The sequence below is a fragment of the Balaenoptera ricei genome, chromosome 4, assembly GCF_028023285.1.
Source record: "Balaenoptera ricei isolate mBalRic1 chromosome 4, mBalRic1.hap2, whole genome shotgun sequence".
Lineage (NCBI taxonomy): Eukaryota > Metazoa > Chordata > Mammalia > Artiodactyla > Balaenopteridae > Balaenoptera > Balaenoptera ricei.
The window spans coordinates 93,137,040-93,162,297 of record NC_082642.1 but is presented as its reverse complement, the minus strand read 5'-3'; the positions used below and the strand labels follow the sequence as shown (position 1 = coordinate 93,162,297).

At 37.6% G+C, this 25,258-nt stretch overlaps 1 protein-coding gene across 1 annotated transcript in view; it reads left to right on the top strand.

The window, feature by feature from the left end:
- Nucleotides 1-18,773, top strand: part of SLC49A4 (solute carrier family 49 member 4) — a 94,537-nt gene extending 75,764 nt beyond the window's left edge. The window contains exons 8-9 of the mRNA XM_059920985.1: nt 11,099-11,281; nt 18,115-18,773. Of these exons, the coding sequence (XP_059776968.1) occupies nt 11,099-11,281; nt 18,115-18,230 (299 nt within the window). The 3' untranslated portion in view covers nt 18,231-18,773. The remainder of the gene's footprint in view (nt 1-11,098; nt 11,282-18,114) is intronic.
- Nucleotides 18,774-25,258: the final 6,485 nt, after the last annotated feature.

Genomic DNA, 25,258 nt, shown 5'->3' with positions numbered 1-25,258 from the left:
TAAATAAATGTCTAATCTAATAATTCCCAGTTAACTTTCCTAACTTTTATCATGAAATAAAAATTCAGGGCTTCCCTGGTGGCGCAGTGGTTGGGAATCTGCCTGCCAATGCAGGGGACATGGGTTCGAGCCCTGGTCTGGGAAGATCCCACATGCCGTGGAGCAGCTGGGCCCGTGAGCCACAACTGCTGAGCCTGCGCGTCTGGGGCCTGTGCTCCGCAGCGGGAGGGGCCGCGATAGTGGGAGGCCCGCGCACCGCCATGAGGAGTGGCCCCCGCTTGCCACAACTAGAGAGAGCCCTCGCACAGAAACGAAGACCCAACACACCCATAAATAAATAAATAAATAAATAAATTACCAGAAAGTAGCCTATCAATGATTAACATTTAAAAAAAAAAAAAAAAATTCAGTCAGTGTGCACAATAATAAAAATTTATCTAATAAAGTGTATTAATGTTATAAACCTACTATTTAGGGAAATTTCTTGATTCTAATCATTAAAATAATTTATGATAAAAATGTATTGTTATTTTATAATCCTTATTTCATATTTATAATGCTTCTTAATAAAACTGTAAAAAAATTTTCTATTGTTCTTACCCACTAAGAAGCACCTTTTAGATTTTTTTTTATTATCCTAGTTAAGCTCTTTACTTACGTGTATCTAAATTTGTTATTGATCTACTTAAATGAACCTTAGTCATCATCTGATATAACTTACTCAATAAATGAGTCTCTTACATTACAATCCAGATGTATGTTCATATGACCACAACTTGAATGAAAACCTCCCTTGTTAATCAGCTCTGGGTCCTGGGAAATTCTTCCTCCTATCAAGCTATTACTTATTTGGAGCAGCACAACTCCCACGGAGCAAGTCGGCCACCTCCCTCTTCTGTTGACAGCCCTCAGAACATTTGAATATGTCAGTCATGTCTGGACTTAGCCATTAATCTAAACATCCCCCAATTTTCATAACGTTTCCTCATCAGACATAGATTCCACACCACTGACAAGCATAGTCACTGTCTTCTAAACCTACCATAGCTTGTCAGGCTCCTCCTTAAACAGTATTACTAGAATTTAGCACACTTTCCCTGCTGCACTTGGCACCTAATGCTAGGAGGCTGTGGCTTCTCATAGCTTTTTTTAGTTTCTTTTAAAGAGAATGAAGTATAATTATGTTAACACTGTGCATATAAATGGCTGCTGAGCCCATAGGTGTCCATCATATTCCTTTAGATTAGGAATGATTTGAGGATAGTGTCCTATTTACTGTTCCAGCATAGCTGCTTTTGTATAAGAGGCACTTGATAAATGTTTTTTTATTTTTTTAAATGGTTTTGAAGAAAGGCTTAAGCTAACTTCCCTATTATATACCTAAGCAATCATTTTTGGACCCATTTTACATTTATCATGATTAAATTTCATCTTTTTTGTCTGTAACCTTTTGGTGCTCTGTTTTTTATTCTGTCATCTGTCTTATGAGCAGTCACTTCCAGCTTCTGTGTGGAATACAGATTTGAGAAGCATTCCTTTTGTGTCAATACCACTGAATAAAAGAAATATTATAAAAGAAGAACTTTTTTTCAATCTGATACAGTGGCTTGGTGGAAAGCATGCTAGATTCTGTAGGCCTTAATTATACTATTGTTATTAGCACTGGTAATTTACATTGTTTCTATATAAGTCATTTTGACTTTCAGAATTTCAGGCACTTCATCTTACTTTACCTGCCTCAAAGAGTTGATACGATAGTTAAATACGATAATATTTTTAAAAGCAGTTTTAAAAATTGTTTAAAAAATTATATAAATCTAAGATTTGAAGTTGTGATTGTTTTTGATATCTTGAGAATCTCATTCAGTGCTGAGTGGAAATACATCTTCACTGAAATTTTGTGATTTGTTTTATAACTACTGATCACCTAAGGTTTGAGTTATTTGATTAATAAAAATGTATTCATACATAGTTTTACTTCCCTAAAGTTTAGTAATTTGGTTTGTCACTGGAAGCAGGGGTGGAGAGAAGAATTCTTTCAGGGTTATGATCCAAGTCATATTCTTGAAATACAGCCTTTGTTAGTGTATTTTGTGGTACAGAGGACTTTGTTTTTTGCAATTCAAATTATGAGCCTATGAAATTTTATCAGCTTCTTTGAAAAAAGAAATCTGTGTCAGCATTGTGTTTGTTCTGCTAAATTACCTTGACTTTTTAATTGAAAGGCAGTTTATTTTAATTTTAGTATCAGTACTATAGAAAGTCATGGAAATATTTAATGATCATGTATTGAACCTTCTCTGATGAGCAGGAAATTATCTTGTCTGCCTGACTTTTAATAAATGACATTCACCCACTGGATCTGCCAAACCAGTGTGTAAAGATACTGTATCAGACTCTTAACTGAAAATTCAAATGAAAGTCAAATTCAGACTCATAATAATCAGCTTTTACTTTATGCATGTCCCACAACACTGGGGAAAATATTAAATCAATCCTGACACAGCTACCTTTCCCCCATTCTGATTATGAAGATCTTAATTTAACCCTTTCCTGTGTAAATTTTTTTTTGAATTTTATTTTATTTATTTTTTTATACAGCAGGTTCTTATTAGTCACCCATTTTATACACATCAGTGTGTACATGTCAATCCCAATCTCCCAATTCATCCCACCACCACCCCCACCCCCAGCCGCTTTCCTCCCTTGGTGCCCATACATTTGTTCTCTACATCTGTGTCTCTACTTCTGCCCTGCAAACCGGTTCATCTGTACCATTTTTCTAGGTTCCACATATATGCGTTAATATACGATATTTGTTTTTCTTTTTCTGGCTTATTTCACTCTGTATGACAGTCTCTAGATCCATCCACGTCTCCACAAATGACCCAATTTCGTCCCTTTTTATGGCTGACTAATATTCCATTGTATATATGTACCACATCTTCTTTATCCATTCATCTGTCGATGGGCATTTAGGTTGCTTCCATGACCTGGCTATTGTAACTAGTGCTGCAATGAACATTGGGGTGCATGTGTCTTTTTTGAATTATGGTTTTCTTTGGGTATATGCCCAGTAGTGGGATTGCTGGAAAATATGGTAATTCTATTTTTAGTTTTTTAAGGAACCTCCATACTGTTCTCCATAGTGGCTGTATCAATTTACATTTCCACCACAGTGCAAGAGGGTTCCCTTTTCTCCACATTCTCTCCAGCATTTGTTGTTTGTAGATTCTCTGATGATGCCCACTTTAACTGGTGTGAGGTGATACCTCATTGTAGTTTTGATTTGCATTTCTCTAATAATTAGTGATGTTGAGCAGCTTTTCATGTGCTTCTTCGCCATCTGTATGTCTTCTTTGGAGAAATGTCTATTTAGGTCTTCTGCCCATTTTTGGATTGGGTTGTTTGTTTTTTTAATATTGAGCTGCATGAGCTGTTTATAAATTTTGGAGATTAATCCTTTGTCCGTTTATTCATTTGCAAATATTTTCTCCCATTCTGAGGGTTGTCTTTTCGTCTTTTTTATGGCTTCCTTTGCTATGCAAAAGCTTTTAAGTTTCATTAGGTCCCATTTGTTTATTTTTGTTTTTCTTTCCATTACTCTAGGAGGTGGGTCAAAAAAGATCTTGCTGTGATTTATGTCAAAGAGTGTTCTTCCTATGTTTTCCTCTAAGAGTTTTATAGTTTCCGGTCTTACATTTAGGTCTCTAATCCATTTTTAGTTTATTTTTGTGTATGGTGTTAGGGAGTGTTCTAATTTCGTTCTTTTGCTTGTAGCTGTCCAGTTTTCCCAGCACCACTTATTGAAGAGACTGGCTTTTCTCCACTGTATATCCTTGCCTCCTTTGTCATAGATTAGGTGACCATAGGTGTGTGGGTTTATCTCTGGGCTTTCTATCCTGTTCCATTGATCTATATTTCTGTTTTTGTGCCAGTACCATATTGTCTTGATTACTGTAGCTTTGTAGTATAGTCTGAAGTCAGGGAGCCTGATTCCTCCAGCTCCACTTTTTTCCCTCAAGACTGTTTAGGCTATTCGGGGTCTTTTGTGTCTCCATACAAATTTTAAGAGTTGTTGTTGTAGTTCTGTAAAAACTGCCATTGGTAATTTGATAGGGATTGCATTGAATCTGTAGATTGCTTTGGGTAGTATAGTCATTTTTACAATATTGATTCTTCCAATCCAAGAACATGGTATATATCTCCATCTGTTGGTATCATCTTTCATTTCTTTCATCAGTGTCTTATAGTTTTCTGCATACAGGTCTTTTGTCTCCCTAGGTAGGTTTATTCCTAGGTATTTTATTCTTTTTGTTGTAGTGGTAAATGGGAGTGTTTCCTTAATTTCTCTTTCAGATTTTTCATCATTAGTGTATAGGAATGCAAGAGAATTCTGTGCATTAATTTTGTATCCTGCAACTTTACCAAATTCATTGATTAGCTCTAGTAGTTTTCTGGTGGCATCTTTAGGATTCTCTGTGTATAGTATCATGTCATCTGCAAATAGTGACAGTTTGACTTCTTCTTTTCCAATTTGTATTTCTTTTTCTTCTCTGATTGCCATGGCTAGAACTTCCAAAACTATGTTGAATAATAGTGGTGAGAGTGGACATCCTTGTCTTGTTCCTGATCTTAGAGGAAATGCTTTCAGTTTTTCACCATTGAGAATGATGTTTGCTGTGGGCTTGTTGTATATGGCCTTTATTATGTTGAGGTAGGTTCCCTCTATGCCCACTTTCTGGAGAGTTTTTATGATAAATGGGTGTTGAATTTTGTCAAAAGCTTTTTCTGCATGTATTGAGATTTTCATATGGTTTTTATTCTTCAATTTGTTAATATGGTGTATCACATTGATTGATTTGCATATATTGAAGAATCCTTGCACCCCTGGGATAAATCCCACTTGATCATGGTGTATGATCCTTTTAATGTGTTGTTGAATTCTGTTTGCTAGTATTTTGTTGAGGATTTTTGCATCTATATTCATCAGTGATATTGGTCTGTAGTTTTCTTTTTTTGTAGTATCTTTGTCTGGTTTTGGTATCAGGGTGATGGTGGCCTCATAGAATGACTTTGGGAGTGTTCCTTCCTCTGCAATTTTTTGGAAGAGTTTGAGAAGGATGGGTGTTAGCTCTTCTCTAAATGTTTGATAGAATTCACCTGTGAAGCCATCTGGTCCTGGACTTTTGTTTGTTGGAAGATTTTTAATCACAGTTTCAATTTCATTACTTGTGATTGATCTGTTCATATTTTCTATTTCTTCCTGGTTCAGTCTTGGAAGGTTGTACCTTCTAAGAATTTGTCCATTTCTTCCAGGTTGTCCATTTTATTGGCATAGAGTTGCTTGTAGTAGTCTCTTAGGATGCTTTGTATTTCTGTGGTGTCTGTTGTAACTTCTCCTTTTTCATTTCAAATTTTACTGATTTGAGTCCTCTCCCTCTTTTTCTTGATGAGTCTTGCTAATGGTTTATCAATTTTGTTTATCTTCTCAAAGAACCGGCTTTTAGTTTTATTGATCTTTGCTATTGTTTTCTTTGTTTCTATTTCATTTATTTCTGCTCTGATCTTTATGATTTCTTTCCTTCTGCTAACTTTGGGTTTTGTTTGTTCTTCTTTCTCTAGTTCCTTTACGTGTAAGGTTAGATTGTTTTTTTGAGAGTTTTCTTGTTTCTTGTTTCTTGAGTATAGCTATAAACTTCCCTCTTAGAACTGCTTTTGCTGCATCCCATAGGTTTTGGATCGTCGTGTTTTCATTGTCATTTGTCTCTAGGTATTTTTTGATTTCCTCTTGATTTCTTCAGTGATCTCTTGGTTATTTAGTAACGTATTGTTTAGCCTCCATATGTTTGTGTTTTTTACGGTTTTTTTCCCTGTAATTCATTTCTAATATCATAGCGTTGTGGTCAGAAAAGATGCTTGATATGATTTCAATTTTCTTATATTTACTGAGGCTTGATTTGTGACCCAAGATGTGATCTATCCTGGAGAATGTTCAATGCGCACTTGAGAAGAAAGTGTAATCTGCTCTTTTTGGATGGAATGTCCTATAAATATCAATTAAATCTATGTGGTCTATTGTGTCATTTAAAGCTCATGTTTCCTTATTATGATCTGTCCATTGGTGTAAGTGAGGTGTTAAAGTCCCCCACTATTATTGTGTTACTGTCAACTTCCTCTTTTGTAGCTGTTAACAGTTGTCTTATGTATTGAGGTGCTCCTATGTTGGGTGCATATATATTTATAATAGTTATATCTTCTTGGATTGATCCCATGATCATTATGGAGTGTCCTTCCTTATCTTTTGTAACATTCTTTATTTTAAAGTCTATTTTATCTGATATGAGTATTGCTACTCCAGCTTTCTTTTGATTTCCTTTTGCGTGGAATATCTTTTTCCATCCCCGCACTTTCAGTCTGTATGTGTCCCTAGGTCTGAAGTGGGTCTCTTGTAGACAGCATATATATGGGTCTTGTTTTTGTATCCATTCAGCAAGCCTGTGTCTTTTGGTTGGAGCATTTAATCCATTCATGTTTAAGGTAATTATTGATATGTATGTTCCTATGACCATTTTCTTAATTGTTTTGGATTTGTTTTAGTAGGTTCTTTTCTTCTCTTGTGTTTCCCATTTAGAGAAGTTCCTTTAGCATTTGTTGTAGAGCTGGTTTGGTGGTGCTGAATTCTCTTAGCTTTTGCTTGTCTGTAAAACTTTTGATTTCTCCATCGAATCTGAATGACATACTTGCCGGGTAGAGTAATCTTGGTTGTACGGTCTTCCCTTTCATCACTTTAAGTATATCATGCCAACCCCTTCCGGCTTTTAGAGTTTCTGCTGAGAAATCAGCTGTTAACCTTATGGGAGTTTCCTTGTATATTATTTGTCATTTTTCCCTGGCTGCTTTCAATAATTTTTCTTTGTCTTTAATTTTTCCCAGTTTGATTACTATGTGTCTCGGTGTGTTTCTCCTTGGGTTTTTCCTGTATGGGACTCTCTGCGCTTCCTGGACTTGGGTGGCTATTTCCTTTCCCATGTTAGGGAAGTTTTCGACTATAATCTCTTCAAATATTTTCTCTGGTCCTTTCTCTCTCTCTTCTCCTTCTGGGACCCCTATAATGCGAACGTTGTTGTGTTTAATGTTGTCCCAGAGGTCTCTTAGTCTGTCTTCATTCCTTTTCATTCTTTTTTCTTTATTCTGTTCCGCAGCAGTGAATTCCACCATTCTGTCTTCCAGGTCACTTTTCCGTTCTTCTGCCTCAGTTATTCTGTTGATTCCTTCTAGTGTATTTTTCATTTTAGTTATTGTATTGTTCATCTCTGTTTGTTTGTTCTTTAATTCTTCTAGGTCTTTGTTAAACATTTCTTGCATCTTCTCGATCTTTGCCTCCATTCTTTTTCAGAGGTCCTGGACATCTTCACTATCATTATTCTGAATTCTTTTTCTGGAAGGTTGCCTATCTCCACTTCATTTAGTTGTTTTTCTGGGGTTTTATCTTGTTCCTTCATCTGGTACATAACCCTCTGCCTTTTCATCTTGTCTGTCTATCTGTGAATGTGGTTTTTGTTCCACAGGCTGCAGGATTGTAGTTCTTCTTGCTTCTGCTGTCTGCCGTCTGGTGTATGAGGCTATCTAAGAGGCTTGTGCAAGTTTCCTGATGGGAGGGACTATTGGTGGGTAGAGCTGGCTGTTGCTCTGGTGGGCAGAGCTCAGTAAAACTTTAATCCACTTGACTGCTGATGGGTGGGGCTCGGTTCCCTCCCTGTTGTTTGTTTGGCCTGAGGCGACCCAACACTGGAGCCTACCTGGGCTCTTTGGTGGGGCCAATGGAGGACTCTGGGAGGGCTCACGCCAAGGAGTACTTCCCAGAACTTCTGCTGCCAGTGTCCTTGTCCTCACAGTGAGACAGAGCCATTCCCTGCCTCGGCAGGAGACCCCCAACACTAGCAGGTAGGTCTGGTTCAGTCTCCCCTGGGGTCACTGCTCCTTCCCCTGGGTCCTGATGCACACACCACTTTGTGTGTGCCCTCCAAGAGTGGAGTCTCTGTTTCCCCCAGTCCTGTCGAAGTCCTGCAATCAAATCCCGCTAGCCTTCAAAGTCTGATTCTCCAGGAATTCCTTCTCCTGTTGCCGGACCCCCAGGTTTGGAAACCTGATGTGGGGCTCAGAACCTTCACTCCAGTGGGTGGACTTCTGTGGTATAAGTGTTCTCCAGTTTGTGAGTCACCCACCCAGCAGTTATGGGATTTGATTTTATTGTGATTGCGCCCCTCCTACTGTTTCATTGTGGCTTCTCCTTTGTCTTTGGATGTGGGGTATCTTTTTTGGTGAGTTCCAGTGTCTTCCTGTTGATGACTGTGCAGCAGTTAGTTGTGATTCTGGTGTTCTCACAAGAGGGAGTGAGAGCACGTTCTTCTACTCCACCATCTTGAACCAATCCCCTATGTGTAAATTATTTTGGTTCTTTAGTTTCTACAGTAACAAGTGATTTCAGCATATATATCCAGCCAGTGTAAAACAACCTTGTGGTCATCATTTTTATAGTAATATAAGAAACAAACACTGAGAATGAGAGAATTGAATGAAAATGCTTGGTTTTTTAATTTCTGGCCTCTGAAGTTATATCAGCAGTCTCAGCCCACTTATCCTACATATAATAGGAATTCTAATAAATGAGGTGGGAATATTTATGTCGAGGATCCTGGACCAAGGCTGGGTTATATGGCTTCTGGGTGTAGATATCTGGTGTGTGGGGCAGCTCACCCAATGATAACCATTTCTGAGTCAGGGAGCTAACAAACCTGCATGAAGTAGAGTTGGATTAGCTGCCAATTCATTAGTTTACAATGACATTTCTCTTTTTTTATTTTGTTAAATAGGTAAGATATGCACATAGTAAAAACTAAATTCAAAAAGTAGACAAGGGTATACAATGAAAAATGTCTACCGTCCCATGGCCCCCAATTTCCCTCTCTAGAGGCAACCTTGAATGTCAGTTTCTTGAGTTTTCCCAGAGAATTCTATACATTTACAAACAGGTGTATATGTGTGTGTGTGTGTGTGTGTGTGTGTGTGTGTGTGTATCCCTTAACACACTTTTTTGTACCTTTTTCACTTATATATCTTTTGTTTTAAAGTGTTTCTCTTTATTTTATTGGCATTAAAAACCTAGTGTGTTTTGTATTTTGGGATAAATGCTGGGCGTATAATGACTAATAAGTTCTTAAAATTAATAACCTTTATTAATAATTAATAATTAATTAATAATTTTAATTGGAGTATAGTTGATTTACATTGTGTTAATTTCTGCTGTACAGCAAAGTGATTCAGTTACACATATATATATTCTTTTTTTTAATCTTCTTTTCCATTATGGTTTATCATAGGATACTGAATATTGTTCTCTGTGCTATATTCAGTGTTTTATCATCTTAAACTTCTAGGCTCATCTGTTTTGGAGTCAGTAGTGGTCTCTGCTCTGATTACCATGACTGACCATAAATTAGTATAAAGTGTTTTGTAGATAGAATACTCTATAAAGCTACCAGTGATATTCCATCCCTAGATTTCCTAATGTACCACTAATGAGTCATGTGTAAGAAGTGTTGATTGATTTGCATGATCTATGTCCAGCAAATATACAGTGAGCATGAGGTGTGGGGTTTTGTTTTGTTTTTAAGAAACTCTTGAAAAGTGCTTCATGTTTTACATGTGTTTATATCCATCAGATGCTTCTCATTTAATCCTGTGACTAGCCTGGTCACTGCTTTAGCCAGCAATGCGTTCTTTATTCACCATCATCCTTTTGTTCTCTATTTCCATGTGTCTTCTAATCAAAGAAACTCAAAGTAATCACCAGCTATTTGTGGTACTAGAATGTGTTAAATATTTTGTAATCCTGAAAGGCTAGTGTAATTGGAGGAGGAAGTGTGAGTTGAGATTAATTAGAGAAATGCTATTAGAAAACAGTAGATACAGTTTTTGTTTTTACCTCTTCAACAATGTTAGGGATTGTTAATGATTGCAATTGGGTGTGGTAAATTCTGGTAATTTGATATGTTCTATGAATAATACATAACAGATTTAGGGTAATTCCCTCACTTTCTGCAGTTCCTGTACAGAAATTTTTTTACTTAACAAATATTTTTATTAAAAATACTTTCCTGGTAACTTTAAGGTTAGAATAATTGCTACTCATTATCATCAGTGGGCATGATATACTTATTAGTCTAAGGGGAGATGTTTTAGGTTTCTAAATAGGATATCATTTTTTCCTCATTGATTCTGTTTTCGCCTTCAAATTAAAATTATTGAAGGTTTGTATGCAGACAGCATTAATAAAATTATTTGGAGTGGGGTGCATTTCTCTAAACATTCTTCTAAGAATAAGAATAGTGTCCTTATTCAAAGATTTCACTATAGATTGTGTTAATAGGCTATTTATTGGCTAATCTGGGATCCTAGCCACTATTAATTATACATTTCTAGGTGAAATTTTTTTCTATGTTCCAAAAAAGTCATGTATTTTTTTAAAAAAACTCTTGACATGAAACTCATTCTAAAATTGAGGACTATTTCTATTTTAAGTGTTTCTCCAGGAATTACATAGCAGATAACTTTTATTTTATGCTTGAGGGCTGTTATTAACCAGTCTTAAAATATGTAATTTTTAGTTACACTTAATGTTTCTTACATTTTTTCCTTAGATTTTAACTTCTCTTTAAAATTATAGAATGAGTCTAGATTTTGTGTTAATTTGCTATATTTTACCTATCCCTCAATATGCCAGGAGTGTGACTCAGGGGAAAGAATCTTTTAAATTATAATGGTAAAAATTGTTTCTGTGCTTTGGAGTAATCCACCAAAAAGATAAAGCAAATAAACTGGCAATCATCCAGCAAGAGAACCTTTTCCTATCTACTCCACAAAACCTGTGTGAAGAGCTGACAGATGTGTGAAGCTTTGCTGAAGTTCATCAACTACCACTGAGAAGAGATGAAATTCCAGAGTTGACACTCATGAAGGAGAACACCCAGAATATCCATCTGATGTGACTCACTGCTGCTCTTATGAAACTAAAATGTTTGTGTTTTTATTTTAGTGACATTGTATGCCTCCTGTATTCTCCTGGGAGTGTTCCTGAATAGCAGTATACCTATATTTTTTGAGCTTTTCGTGGAAACTGTCTACCCAGTTCCAGAAGGAATTACTTGTGGAGTTGTCACTTTTTTAAGTAATATGTTCATGGGAGTACTTTTGTTTTTTCTCACATTTTATCACACAGGTAAGAAATCTGACTTTTTATTTACTATCTAAATGTGTTACGAGAGAGTTTTGTGGCACTGATGTACAGGGAATTTATATGGAGAATTCCCACTAAGGCAAATTACTTTATTTGAGCTTTCACATGCGAAGAAAATATCTTCTGTTGCTTTTCTTGAAAGGCATCCCAGCCTGATGGAATGCATCCTCACTGCCCCCCCCACCAAAGTTTCTGATTTAATTAACTTGGATGGTGGGGGGGGGGGGCGGGGGGGCAGCATTTCTACTTTTAAAAGCCCACCAGCTGATTCTAATATGCTGGTTCTCATTGAGAACCACTGATATCTTGCTTTTAAAAAAATACTTCAACTCTACTGTCTTAACATAAGGTAGAAATTAAGGTCAGGGGTATATATGTAGTTTAAAGCTTTGCAGATGAATGAGAGATCACCCAAAGAGTGGATCGCCTGTATAGGACAGCTCTGTCCAATGGAACATTTTATGATAACAGAGGTGCTCTTTATCTGTGCTGTCCAGCACAGTAGCCACTAGCCCATGAAGCTAATGCAGCTAGGGAACTGGATTTTTCATTTTATTTCATTTTGATTAATTTGTTTACATTTAAATTGCTACATGTGGCTACCAAATTGGTCAGTGCAGGTATAGAGTGAAAAGAAGGTTGCAGTTAGAACCCAGGGGTACACCTTTAAAGAAGCGGGACGTCCTTACAAAGGAAGAAGGGCTGGGTTCCTGAACCCAAGTAGAGGAGTTAGCCTTGGACGAAAGGAGGTGGAGAGAAGGCAGTGTGTGTGGCATAGAAGCAGAGGCCTGTGCTGAGCACATTGTTGAGGGAGCTCCTTCTTGATGGCACCAACTTTCGGCTTAGAAGCCAGTTCATCTATGCAGAGTTGGTGGGAAGGTAGTGGAGAAGGGGCTTAAGGAGAGAATGAAACTTTAAAATAGCTTTTGAGGGGGTGGGAGGAGATGCTGCAGGGACAGCTGGAAACTTGCTGGGCATATTGAAGGCAGGCCCCACTGGTGTTGAGGTCTGCGGGTTTGTAGTGGTTCTGTTTTGCAGTTGTTTGGTTTTCTCTGATATTTTCTTTTCCATGGTCCAAATTCTGTCTCGCTATTTTAGAAAATTGGGGCACAATTATCTAGACTTCTTTTTTGCATGTTAAAATAAGGATTTATACTTATTTTATACATCTAGACTTTAAATTTTATACTTGTGAGTCTTAAATATAAATCTTTTATTAATTTCTACTAGGTTTATATCCCATTTTATTTCCTTGTCTTAAATAATTGAATGTTACTACTTTTTTTTCTGGTTACTGTTTCCTTAACTACTCATCAGATACAGTAAATTTGGATAATTTGTACATGGAAGAATCTAATTTATAAGACTTAAATGTAAGAAATGCTCTAAAATGTGACACTCCAAGAGACCTAATTGTTTCTAGGAATTCTGACAGGCTTATAATTGAAATAATAGCCATGATAACCTCCTTGACTGGAAAACAAATTTTTGAAACGTTCAAAGCTGATGAAGCAGAATCTCCCTGGGTTTTGGACAGCTTTTGACATAGCACTTTCACCTAACAGCAAGGAGCATCCAAATGATATATTAATTTCTTAATATAATTAACAACAAACTAGATCATTTCTGTCGATCACTAATACAGGTAAAGATGGTTTCAACTTTGCTAAACTTGATATACGTTTGGTTAATCCTATGAAAGAGAGTGATATTTTCGAAGGCAAGTGATATTAATAAAGTCAGACCACTCTTCACTGTCCTCCTGGAAACGTGTTTCCATTAGGGAAAATGCCATCACCAAGTATAGGGTCTTTGCCTTCAATTAGTTTTCTAAACAGAATCACCTAACAGTCATTACATTATCAGCTTTAACCCACTTCAGCTGTGTCATAGTTGAAACTAGGAGGCTCAGTGCCTCTCTTTTTTTGCCTGGTAAAGTATCAGAGATGACTGTTGCCCTTAGAGTGGTAGAAACGGTTTTCCAGCTCATGGACACAGGTGGGCTGAATGGTCCTTGCAGCCCGGCTGAGCATGGTTTCTCCTGTTGGATGGAAATTGTTTTGTCTTCCCAGCATTTAAAAACAACAACAGTAGACGCCAGATCACGTTATCCCCTAATAGACCTCTTGCACGTGGTCTATAGAATATAACAAACATGTATCTATTGGTCAGTTTAAAGCAGGAGCTACCCCTGTGCTGTCTGACTGTGGAGAAGCCCAGTGCACGCCTACCATTGTGCTTGGCAAGCAGAGTGTCTCTATCACTCTCCTGGGTCTTGAATGTGCAGCTTCCAATTTGTTCAGCAGAGACTGGTGTCTGTACATCAGTCAGTGCTCACTCCTCATTTTGCAGATTTGTAGTGACCAGATACGAGCAGACATTTTTGGTTCTTTGGCACAGGCAGTGGAAGAAACACTTAACACCATTTCTGCTAATTTCTATCTCACTGATACAATCAAGGATTTATCTAGCTGGGGGGAAAAAGCTTCCCTCTTCTGGGTTGGTTTCTGATCATATGTTCTTATACATATCTATGTAGATGTTAAAGGTTCCTGCCTAAACTCCGTGAGTATTGTGAAAAATAAAACTTTAAATAAAAATTAATCTTAATCGAACAGGATGGTTTTCAGGACAAAAAAAAACTCAGTATGTTTTGACATTTTAGCGTTAATGAGAAGATGAATGTGAAAGAGCTTAGACCAGGGTACAACTGGCACTCACCAAATGTTTTGTTTCCTTCTGGATAATTAGCTGGTGATGATAGGAATTTAAACATCTAAGCTTCTATTTTAAAGAAATGCTTTTATGTGCTTATTTGTCAGTGCGTATAATGAATACACACAAACATACCCCACAACTCTCTAAGGCTAAAAAGTTCCTAGAACTATGAAAACTCTGTTGAGATTCTTTCACTTATCATTAGTTGATCTCGCCCCAAAAGTCCCACAGCAAAAGTCCACATGCCTTATAGCTGAGGTATGATGATACATAAATTACAAATCTGAAAACTGTATAAAATTATTTCCTAAATTTTTAGTTATGCAGCCCGGTATGCTAAACATTTTATATAATGAATTTCTTCCGTTAGAGCCAGTGTTTGAATGTCATAATTCAGTCATTTTAAACTTGAAAAACTCACCCAGAAGTTAGTTATATGTCAGAATTCAACTATTAGTTACATGATTGGAGGGCTTGATTTTTAATCATCATAAAGATCGGCAGTTTTTTAGGTCATTTCTCAAGGAAGTACTAAACTTCCTGACTAGAGTTTTTGGTTTCCCACCATGTGCTATCTGGTAGATGACTACATCAGATATGGCTTTTCAGGGCTGTACGTACAAACCCCAAAATGACCACATTAGAGTGCCTTGCCTGGCAAGATAGGCTTCACTGGTGATTTGCTTGTTGATTATGGCCATTGCCATCATTGATGGAGAATGTCACACAGGCTTCTATACCAACGCCACTGGCCTATTTAGAGCCCTGGGTCACAGAGTTTCCCATGTCCTGTGTTGACTCTGCTTTGGGAACCTGGACCATGTCAAAGATTTCTTGGAGTTTTTCTGACTTGGGTTTTTTAAGGTCACTTTCAAAAAAAGTTACTTGCTCCTTAATATAAGCATATTTGCAAAACTGAGTTGCTTCCTATAATGCTTGCTTTGTGAATCTCAGCGAGCATTTCAGACAGCACAGTGATGTTTTATTCTAATAACTTCACATACAAAATCAATTTGGAAATGCCGTTGTATGCTTTATATGCTCTGAAATGTATTCTAATGTTCTATTTTATAGTTTGTAGCTTGTTTTGTAGTTTGTATTGTCTGTTATTTGTTGTTGTTGTTGTTGTTCTAGAAGGTTTGCAGCAAGTTTTGGCTAAAAACATTAAAGGTTTTACCTCAGTCCTTTCATTATGAAGTAGCCAACCATGAATTTGAGGCTGCATTATGTGCTGAGGAGGGAGGTATTGTCTAGTGGTTACCAGGAGAACAGGTTCAACTGATGTGGACTAGTGAGAAGTACTTTTATATCTAAGAAGTAAAATAATGCAATGTGCTGGTCCAAGCTATCGGATAATTAATGTGGAGTGAAGGGAGCAGGGCATCACACTGTGAAACTGTGGTGTCAGCTGGCTTCTCCTGAGAGAGAATGGAGACAATTTTGTTAAATTACCATAATTTTGGTTAAATCACCAAAGAAGCTAGAAGGCTGGTTCTGGAAGATAGTGTCTGGAACCAGACAAGTACTTGAAGCCAAAAGTGTGGCATCATTGCAGGGAAAGATGAGGTGAAAAGTAGAATGGCACTTCATCCTAATTAGCTCAGCCCCAGCAGAGCCTCACCATTTGGTGCAGAGCTCCGAGGAAACTACAGCACCTGCCTCACTGTAAATCGGCAGAGGCCTCAGGCTGCAGCACAGGAGATGACAGAGAGCCGGCAGAAATGTAGAGGCAAGTCATGGGGGCTTGCAGTATGGATTTATAGTTTCCCTAGTGAAAGGCAAAGGGAAGGAATGTTGGAAAACTGTGCTCACTTTAAAAGATACAAAAGAAAATTTCGATGGCTAAGGACTCTGTTGGGTTAATTACGTCATGGCACTGGGCTCCAAAGGACCACAGCCAACTTTGCTCTGCCAAGTCAGACTGAACTTTTAAGCAAGCCATTTCCTGCACATTAGAGCCCCTTAGATGTGGTTTATGGGAGTGGCTTTCAGTGGGGACATGCAGAGGTTTCCATCCCTGACCTTTTTCTCTCTAAAAAGGCAAAAATTTCAAAGAACACTGGTAGTTGGTTAAACCAGGTGAACTTAGTGAAGGGTGGATTTGACTTCTCAGAGAGAGGCACAATAGTGAAAACCAACCAACCCACAAACCATGACACTAAAGAGCAATTTTGAGTTATTTTTAGAGATTTCATCTGAACCCAGGTAGAAGGAATCGTTTTACAATTCTGATGAAATAAAGGTGTGCTTTGGCATTATTTGACTAATTTCTAGGTTTAAGGAGAGCTAGGACAAGTTGATTGTTGCTGCATGTGTGTTGCTCTAGGTCCCTGTGAAATAGTCTCTAAAGTTTAGGAAACATCTTTGTTGTAGACTTCAAGTGCCATACTTTCTTTTAGCTATTGCTTAAAATGGGACCTTAAAGTAAAAAACGCTCACTTTTAGTATAAACAGTATGCTGTTATCTCTATTTTACTACTTTTGCTTTTTGTATTTTTTCACTGCTTCTTTTTGCTTGTTAAAATTATCATCAGAAATCCAGAGGCTATATGGTTAATATAAAAGCAGAAAATGCTTGGTGCGTCATTTCAGGGAATATTAGAATAAAGACAAGATCCCAGAGATCACAGCGTTTCTGAGTATTTAGATTCTAGTCAATCCAAGTAAAGGACAGAAAACAGCTTTGCATGAAAATACCATTGAAATATACATCTTTGTTCCATGCTATAGAATAGCATGTCTGACTTTTAAAATGTAGAAATTGAGAGGTTAGGGAGGCTGCTTTTGTGAACATATTATAGGAAAAAAAGGTACTTCAGCACCTTTTCTTACTAGTTGGTTTTCTGATGTCCATTCCTGAGCATAAATTGCTCTTTTAGCCATATGAATTATGGATTAATCTAAAGCAGCAGCATAGAAATCTTTAGGATGATTTTTGAAGATTAAGGCAGTATTAGCATTCTGTAGAAGCACAGAGGGAAAATATAAACTTATAGCAGTGCCCAAAGGAAAAAAATGTACCAGGGAATGTGTTTCCTTCATTTTTTGTTGTGTTTTTATTTTTTCATTGAAATTGCTAAATGGATATTAAACCAGAGAAGTTGTCCCCCCCCCCTGCCAGCCCCTTTACTCCAAGAAGCTGCTCGCTTCTGCACGGAAGCCTCAAGCCTGACTGACAGAGGGGGCTGGGATAGAAGGAAGCTGAACAGATGCCCGGCTCCAAGGCCCCCGGAACCACAGGAAGCAGCTAGAGACAGCACAGTCGGCAGGGCAAGCATGTGTGTTTTGGTAGCAAGAGGCCCAGGATTGGCCTGTTGGGGAGTCCTGAACTCGTGAATGCGCATTTTCGAAGAAGCACGTTCTCAATTCCATTAAATCGAAAAACATTATCTGAATTGCCTGTTTAGATGATTCCTGTAAATCTTCTGGTAATTGGCATCATACATAACCATTATGTTAGTAGGAAAAAAAGACTAGAAAGAAACCAAAGTATTCACAGTAGTTTCTCTGAGAGTAGAATTTAGGATTCATTTTTTACATTTTACTTATCTTATATATATATATATATATGTATGTATTTTCTACTTTGTTTTACAGTGATTACTACTTGATTTTTTGCTGAGAATTAGATATTTCTTTCCAAAAAAATTTAAAAGTGTTATCTCAAAATTCAGGTGATTTTCTTGTTTGTCTTTCTAATCCATCAGATATTTCTAAACAAGGACAAGAGTGATGGTGATAAGAGGGCACTTTAAAAACAATTAAACTAACATTTAAAGGTGATTGATTTTTCTTTCTTTGAAGTAATAATAGATTTTTTTTTCTTTTTGGTCACCAAAGTCAAGTTGGGTTAAATTGATGAAAAGTCATTAACAATACTGATTAAAAATATTCCACAGGAAAGCCCTGTAACATATTACATGCATCGCTTAGACTCCGCATTTGTCACTGTTTGTTTATTGAAAGCCGGTTTTCAGGCCTCCCAGGGCGCATTTATTATAAGTGCTTTTGAATGCAAAGCAGGTTGCTCCCAGCATACAGGTGGTGTTCTGCTGGTGACACATGAATGCTTACAACTGCATGTTTTTGTCTTACAGAGTTGTCTTGGTTCAACTGGTGCCTTCCCGGGTCGTGTTTGCTCAGTCTCCTCCTTATTCTGTGCTTCAGGGAATCCTATGACAGACTCTATCTTGATGTGGTTGTCTCAGTTTAATAGCACAGACTTGAAGGAGTTTTTAAAAAGAGACTGGAAATCAATACTGCATACTGCACATTTGCTTGGAATTGCACATCTAACAGGAAAAAGAAAAAGAGAAGAGAGAAACTTCATTCAGAGGTTTTGTTAGGTTACAGATGATCACATTAATTTAATTACTGCTAGGTAATAATAATGCGGAACTTGAGTGATAATAGTGGGTTTAAAAACTGTATCAATGGCGTACGTGTGCCTGAGTCTGGGGTTAGAAGTGTGATGTCTTACACAGAAAGCACTACCTAGGTAATTCCCTCTATGTTTTGTGCCAGTGCTAAACTACTGATTAATTGTAACTATGAAAAGAAATAAAGGGTGTCTATTACATGAAGATAACTCCTTCCCTAAGCCACATATCAGAATAGGAAGAAATGCCACTAACTTCTAAAGAAGTTTAAACCCTATATCAGATTTTAATTATAAAATAGCCAAGAGGTGTATCAATGATAGATATTAGCCACCTGTACACTACATTTTTTTCTAATAAAGCCATTTCTTATATGACTCCTTATTTTTAATTAGATCGGAAACCTTTGGCCACCTTAATTATGGTGATCAAGTGCTTTCCAGTGACTGCAGAGCACATACTTTGTGTCTCAATCTTAACTTATCCTTGTTTCTGTGAAATACAATTTCATCTGCTAGGCTCTTAAATGATTAAATTAAATGTGACTAAATGTTTAATACAGTCCCATTAAATGCTGTATGAAAAATGTAATTTCATTCCGATTTAGCACTTTGTTAAAAGTGAAATGACAAATCCCATAGAACATCCTGTGTCTTCGGGCAGATATATATGTGGTGGCATGGGATGGAAAATCCAGCACCAGCTGTTATTTACCAGGGTTGCATTTTATTAAATGACCCTTGTTTGAAAATAACAATTTATAGCATTGAAACTTTCAGATCTGTTGAGTGATTTCTGAATTACTTTCTTGTATCTCAATTCAGGTTATAAAATATTCAGTTCTATATAGAGTCAGTATATTTGAGAGGGCAGTATTTTGCCAGTACCTGCCTTCCTTCTGTGGATGACAGCTTTTTCAAAAATAATACCCACTGGACAGCTCTCAGACGTGTATTTCACTATGACATAAAATATGCTCTGGTGGGGTTATGATATTACCACTATTCAGATTTACATAATTCCCCTCAGGCCGGAAAATCAAACACTTTGTCAAAAAGTCAAGAATGATGTTTTATCTTCATTGTTTGTTCTCAGCTTCCTCCAACCCCCTCTCCTTTTTTACTCACTTGAAATTGTATCTTCATTGTCAGCTAAATATATATTATTTTATTTGTCTTCTTCTGGACAGCAGAGTGTAAGGCAGCTCCTTCTATTAGCCAAGGTGGTGAAGTATGGTTAAGGGGACCTGGTCAGCACTTAATTGACTCATCTCCACACATTCGCACACACCATCACACACAGTCCCAGATACCCCTCCTTTCCCCCTTGGTAAGTCGAAGGCTATGCTTTTACTAACCTCGGTCCTAGAGGAGGATGCTGTTACCGTCAGGCCTTGTAAGATCCGGAATTGTGCAACCTGGAAAGTAAGAAAACCCTCAAATTTAACATCTGTCTTCAGTCACCTTTAGACCATCCCCCTTTATAACCACCCTGCTAATAACTTAGCAGCCAGAACTGAAGGAACTGAGGAACTTGCTAAAGAGAAGAAGAAAACCTGTGAAAGCTAGGCTTAGTTCCTGTTAACTCTGTCGTTCTTCTTAAATAAAAATAAAAGGAAAGCAAAGCAGAATTCTTAAGGATAATTGAAAGCCAGCCAGTCCAGGTGTCAATAGTCCATGACCCAGGTGCTAAAATAACCACCCCCCTTCCTGTTTAGAATGAATCTAGAAAGGTGAGGGAAGAATTATGATGCATTTGGTTTTAGTCAGAACTGTTGTGTTTGAGGACACTCCTATATAAAATTTTGCTATAAGACTTCTCATACAGAGCATTTTAATTATGGTTAATTCTACTTTTAACACAAAGTGAAAAATAACATTAAAAAATATTACCTAAATGACTGATTAGTTCAAAGACAGACCAAATGGGTAGTGATTTTAAATTCTTGCATTGTACCAGGCACCAACCACTGTTTTTAGCGAATGTGAGATGAGATGAGATGAGAGGTGTCCCTTTGTCTCATTTACATCTGCTTAACTCCTCCAGCAGATAATTGTTCTAATCACAAGCTGCAGCTGTTTTAAGTGATCAAGATTTCATATACCAAACCTGATAGAAAGAGAACCAAAATCTTCTAGGGGTTGGGGGAGGATTACACATTATTTACTTACCTGTATATTTCATAATTTTTTTTTTTACTTTTGTATTTCTCACACGCATCAAAAGACCAGCCATAATCTTTGCACTTTATAAACAATCATTAAAGGGTTCTAATGAATTTTAGAATTGAAAAAAATCTTAACCCTCTACTAATCCAAGCACTCATTTTAGAATTTATAGGAACAGCCCCAGAGAGGTAAAGGATCTTGCCAAAGGTCACAATCCTAGTTAATGACAAAAGTAAAACTAACTAAAACCCACATCTTCTGACTCCCAAAGCAGTCTTTTTTTCTCTGCCTCAGAGAATTGCAGCTTAATTTGGACATTTTGGGGTGTTCGTGAATACTCTTCTCATGTTCAAAAATGATGGGGCTTAAGAGTAAAATACTGTTAAAATTAGGTGATTGCTTGATTTCTAAGTAGAATCCATCTTTTTTCTTCATCGCTATCCCGTTGGTGCTCTAACATCTCTAAGTCTTAGCTTGCAGTGAGTGACGCGATCTGAAAAGTTTCTGATGAATAATTCAATCGTCATAAACCAAGTCAACAGCATTATTAATTGGTAAGGACATGTTATAGTGTAAGTTCCCTGTGGCTTATCAGTGAATATTTCACAGTTTATGGGAAGAAGCATTGTTTAGTATGGTCCCTGGTGGAGATATAGAACAGATAATTACATACACAAATGCATTTCACTGGAGGGTAGAGCTAATAAAATAACAAGAGGGAGTCAAGCACCATTTTGTATATTTAAGCATATATGGCCTAAGGGCCACGTTTTATCATAGATCATACATTCATGTTTAATTATTGAGAATGTTTACAGCTTGCCTTTCTAATGAGGGATTCAAGGGAAGAGATTTTAAATTGAGATTAAATTCTCATCTACTCATCTTTTAATTCCTTTTTTTTTTTTTTTACTATTTTTACTAAAATCTAGGCATTCATCTTGCTGTTTGCATAAGTACAGCTTCACTTTAAACTCAAGATCAAATGCAAGTGCATAGTAGATTTGTTTTAAATTAATGTTAAAAATCACATTAATTCCACATTTGTCCCAGAAACAATAAGTACAGGAATTACTGATTATACCATATTATCAAGCAAGTGCAAAAGCTGTGACATGAAGAAAGTGTCCTATTAAAAAAGAAATATATAGAAAACTATGAGGAAATTTCATCAGACCTATTTCATAAATGTAGGAAAAATAGAATTCCACTTTAATTTGTATGATTATAATCATATAGAAAAGAACGAGATAAAGCTTATTTCCATACTGTCAACAGTTTGCTAATCTGTTGGGAAATAAAAACAGTACTGAGGGAGGAGAGTGTTGGACCATCCCAGAAGAACGAAACTTGACAGGGAAAGTTTTAGGTGCTCTTTTAACAGCATCCATTGGGTAGTTAGTGCTCAATAGTGGTGAGTGTCTGCTCAGTAAGCAGACATCTTGGCCATCCTGAGCACTCGTTTCCTTTCAGGTGTCCTCCCGGTTCAGTTGGAACCTCAAACTTAGGAGATGACCTCTAGGAACTAATACCAAGGCCCTTAAGAGACTCTTGAGGGTGTCACCTCTGGCCAGGGGATGAGAATGATAGAGGCTGTGGGCAGAGAGCACAGGCAATGACATGCCCTAAATCTCTCCCCTGAACCACTTCTCTTTTTATAAATAATTTTAGTTTGCTCTTGGTCAGGACTGAAACATCAGCCCCTTGTTTCACCTGACAGTTTCCTGAGGCTCTTTGCTTGTCCTCACTGCCCTGTGCCTCAGCTTTCTGAACACCTGCATGAATCTGCCCTTTGTTCCATCCTGGTCACCGCTTCCTTGAGCTGACTTCCTGGCATAGGCTTCTTTACCCTCAACCCCTCCCTAAGCTCCAGGGCCGAAAACACAGTCTCCTTCCTGCCTAGTAGTAAAGCCATACACCCAGACTGCCCTCTCATGAACAGGATGCTAGCATGAGCAGAACATAAACAAATCCAGGCACTCCAGAAAGATTTAACAGTTATTCTCACAGACAAGTCATATACGTTAGAATATTCCCCTGAAATGGGAAGGGAATTACAAAACTCTCTAACAAGTTTCTCATGTTATTATTTCTTGTGCTTTTATTTTTTTTAATGCCTTTTGTTTGTTTGTTTATTTATTTATTTATTTATTTATTTGCCTTTTGGCCAGGCGGCATGCAGGATCTTAGTTCCCCGACCAGGGATCGAACCCGCGCCCCCTGCACTTGGAAGTGCGGAATCTTAACCACTGGACCACCAGGGAAGTCCCTATTTGTTGTACTTTTAGAGTGTGGACTAACTTGCCTTGTGTAGTCTTTCTCCTGTGGCTTGGAACCTGGTAGGCCTCAGACAATAGCCTTCCATCTCAGCCAACACTCAAAAAGAGAGCAAAAAGCTGCCCCACCCTAGCTGTTCGGTTCATTCAACAAGGGAGAATTAATTTTTTAAAAACAGCTAAAAAATGAAACAAAACATGAAATTCATTTCAGCAGCCTTGGAAAAATGATAAAAACACATCAAACCATTTTAGCTCTAAACATGCTAGCTACATTTGGTACATTGCGAGGCTTGGGGCTCCAGAAGGGATGCCAGAAGATCAGCCCTACAGCACAGCGCTCTTGGGGTTCCCCCAGGCTCTTCTAGTTTACAAGCGAGGCTTCTGCAGTCTTGATCAAAATGGCAAGAATGACTTGGAGGCAATTCTGATTTACCTTAATGTTAGAAAATGATCCTTTTTAAACTACAATTTAATTTAGACTTCCTCTAGTTCAGATTGGCTTTCTTCCCATTTACCTGGAAGAATCGTAGAACCAGAGTCAAGGATTTAATCCAACACCCCATTTTACAAATAAGTAAATAGAGAAGCTTTCAGGTTAAATGACAGCTCAGTTTTAGCAGATCACTCAACTCCTACACCAGCATTCCTTCTATAAGTGATCAATGTGTTAACCAGAAATAATTTAAGTAAAATTTCTTTCAAATTTTTGAAAATTAAAACACGTGAGTGTATACCCATTGTAAAATACCAGTACAGAAATATAAAGTGAAGTCCACCTCCAAACATGCTGGTTGATCCATTCTCCTTTTCAGAGATAATCCCTATGAGTCCTTTCAGAAAATTTTCTATGCATTTACCTACATCAAGTATAAAAACTTAGAGAGGATTTAAAATCAACTCATCTCAGGAACTATTTCTTAAGACCATGTTGGCATTAACACTTGGGCAGGAGTTTCTGAGCTCCTTATTTTTCTCCAAGACAAACCTGTATCAAATGTAGCAGTGGTTAATGGAGACATTTTACAGACCTGGTTATGTGCCATCAAGCTCTATCATATTCTGAAGTTTAAAGGTGAACTTCAATATGCAATATTGGTTTTCTTATTGGAAATATAGTCAGTTTTTAATGCTGCCAACTAAGGTCCATGCCCCATGAGAGAAGAAAATGAATGATCCACCCCCAAAATCCAAGCGGATTTTCTTGACAGGGTTTTCTTGGCTGTCCATCTCAGCAGAGGCACACCATACTGTAGAAAGCAGAAAGTTGAGAAGACAGCTTATGCCATCCCATTTTTTTAAAAAATAATAGCTAATGAAGATTCTGGTAATCCTTAACTATTTTCCTGGTCACCTTCCTTAGCTGTTCTAACTTTCAAGCTACCAGTAAAATTGATGAACTGTAGTAGGACAAGAACTTAGCTTTGTTTGGTCACTTCTTTCTTCCCTGCCATCTTTCCCATCAGGCTTTCCCCTTTCTGATTGTATCTTCCTGTTTATTTCTGACTATGCTTGGAAGCAAGCTGTGTGAAACCCACATTGTCTGAGTTGCCCATATTATTGAAGAGAGCTGGCCAATTTCTTCACGAACTAGACTAGAGAGGACAGAAAAAGAGCCCTAGCCTAGGAGCCCCAGGGCCCAGCTCATGGCCAGGCCTGGTGTCTTCAGCTGTTTGACCCTGAGCAAGTCCCTTCATTCCTCATTTACCCACAATTCTAAAATGAAGGAGTGAACAAAGATGTTCCCTAAGGTCTCTTCCAGTTCAGAAATTCAGGTCCATTCTTTTTAAATATTAGGAAATGACTGACGTACATGCACCTGTTCATGCAGTAACCCTCCTCCTGTGAGTCCCTACATGTAAACACACAGACTCTTCCACCACACACACATTCAGCAACAAGAAAAAATGGCTTCTTCATTGCCTGTGCTAGAAGATAAGCTATAGGTACTGTTTATTTCCCCAAAGGACCTTATATATGAAATGCAGCGTTTATTAAATTTATCAAATGTGATACGAGAAAATCTGTCATCTGCTGTTGAGATAGCATCCTGGGAGCCAGGTCAGAGTACTGCATTTGCTCACTGGAATCAGGACAAACCAGAAACCCATCCTCTGGTTTGGTTTGATTCATTGTGAGTCAGCAGTGACTTGGCACCTGTAGAAATCAAACTGTTGGATCAGATGGTAAAGCTGATCCTTGAACTGATATTTCTGGAGTTACAGCACCGAACTGATATTTCTAGAGTTACAGCACCGAAGAACTGTAAGTTGCGCTGCAACAATGTCATCTCTAATGGCCAGATTCTGCCAGTAGAGCTGTGCATATATCTTTTATAGAATGAGAACAGAGGTTTAGTAGGTCATGTCTGATCTGTACCCAGGTGTTAGGAAACAAGGCTTCACTGAAATTGTAACA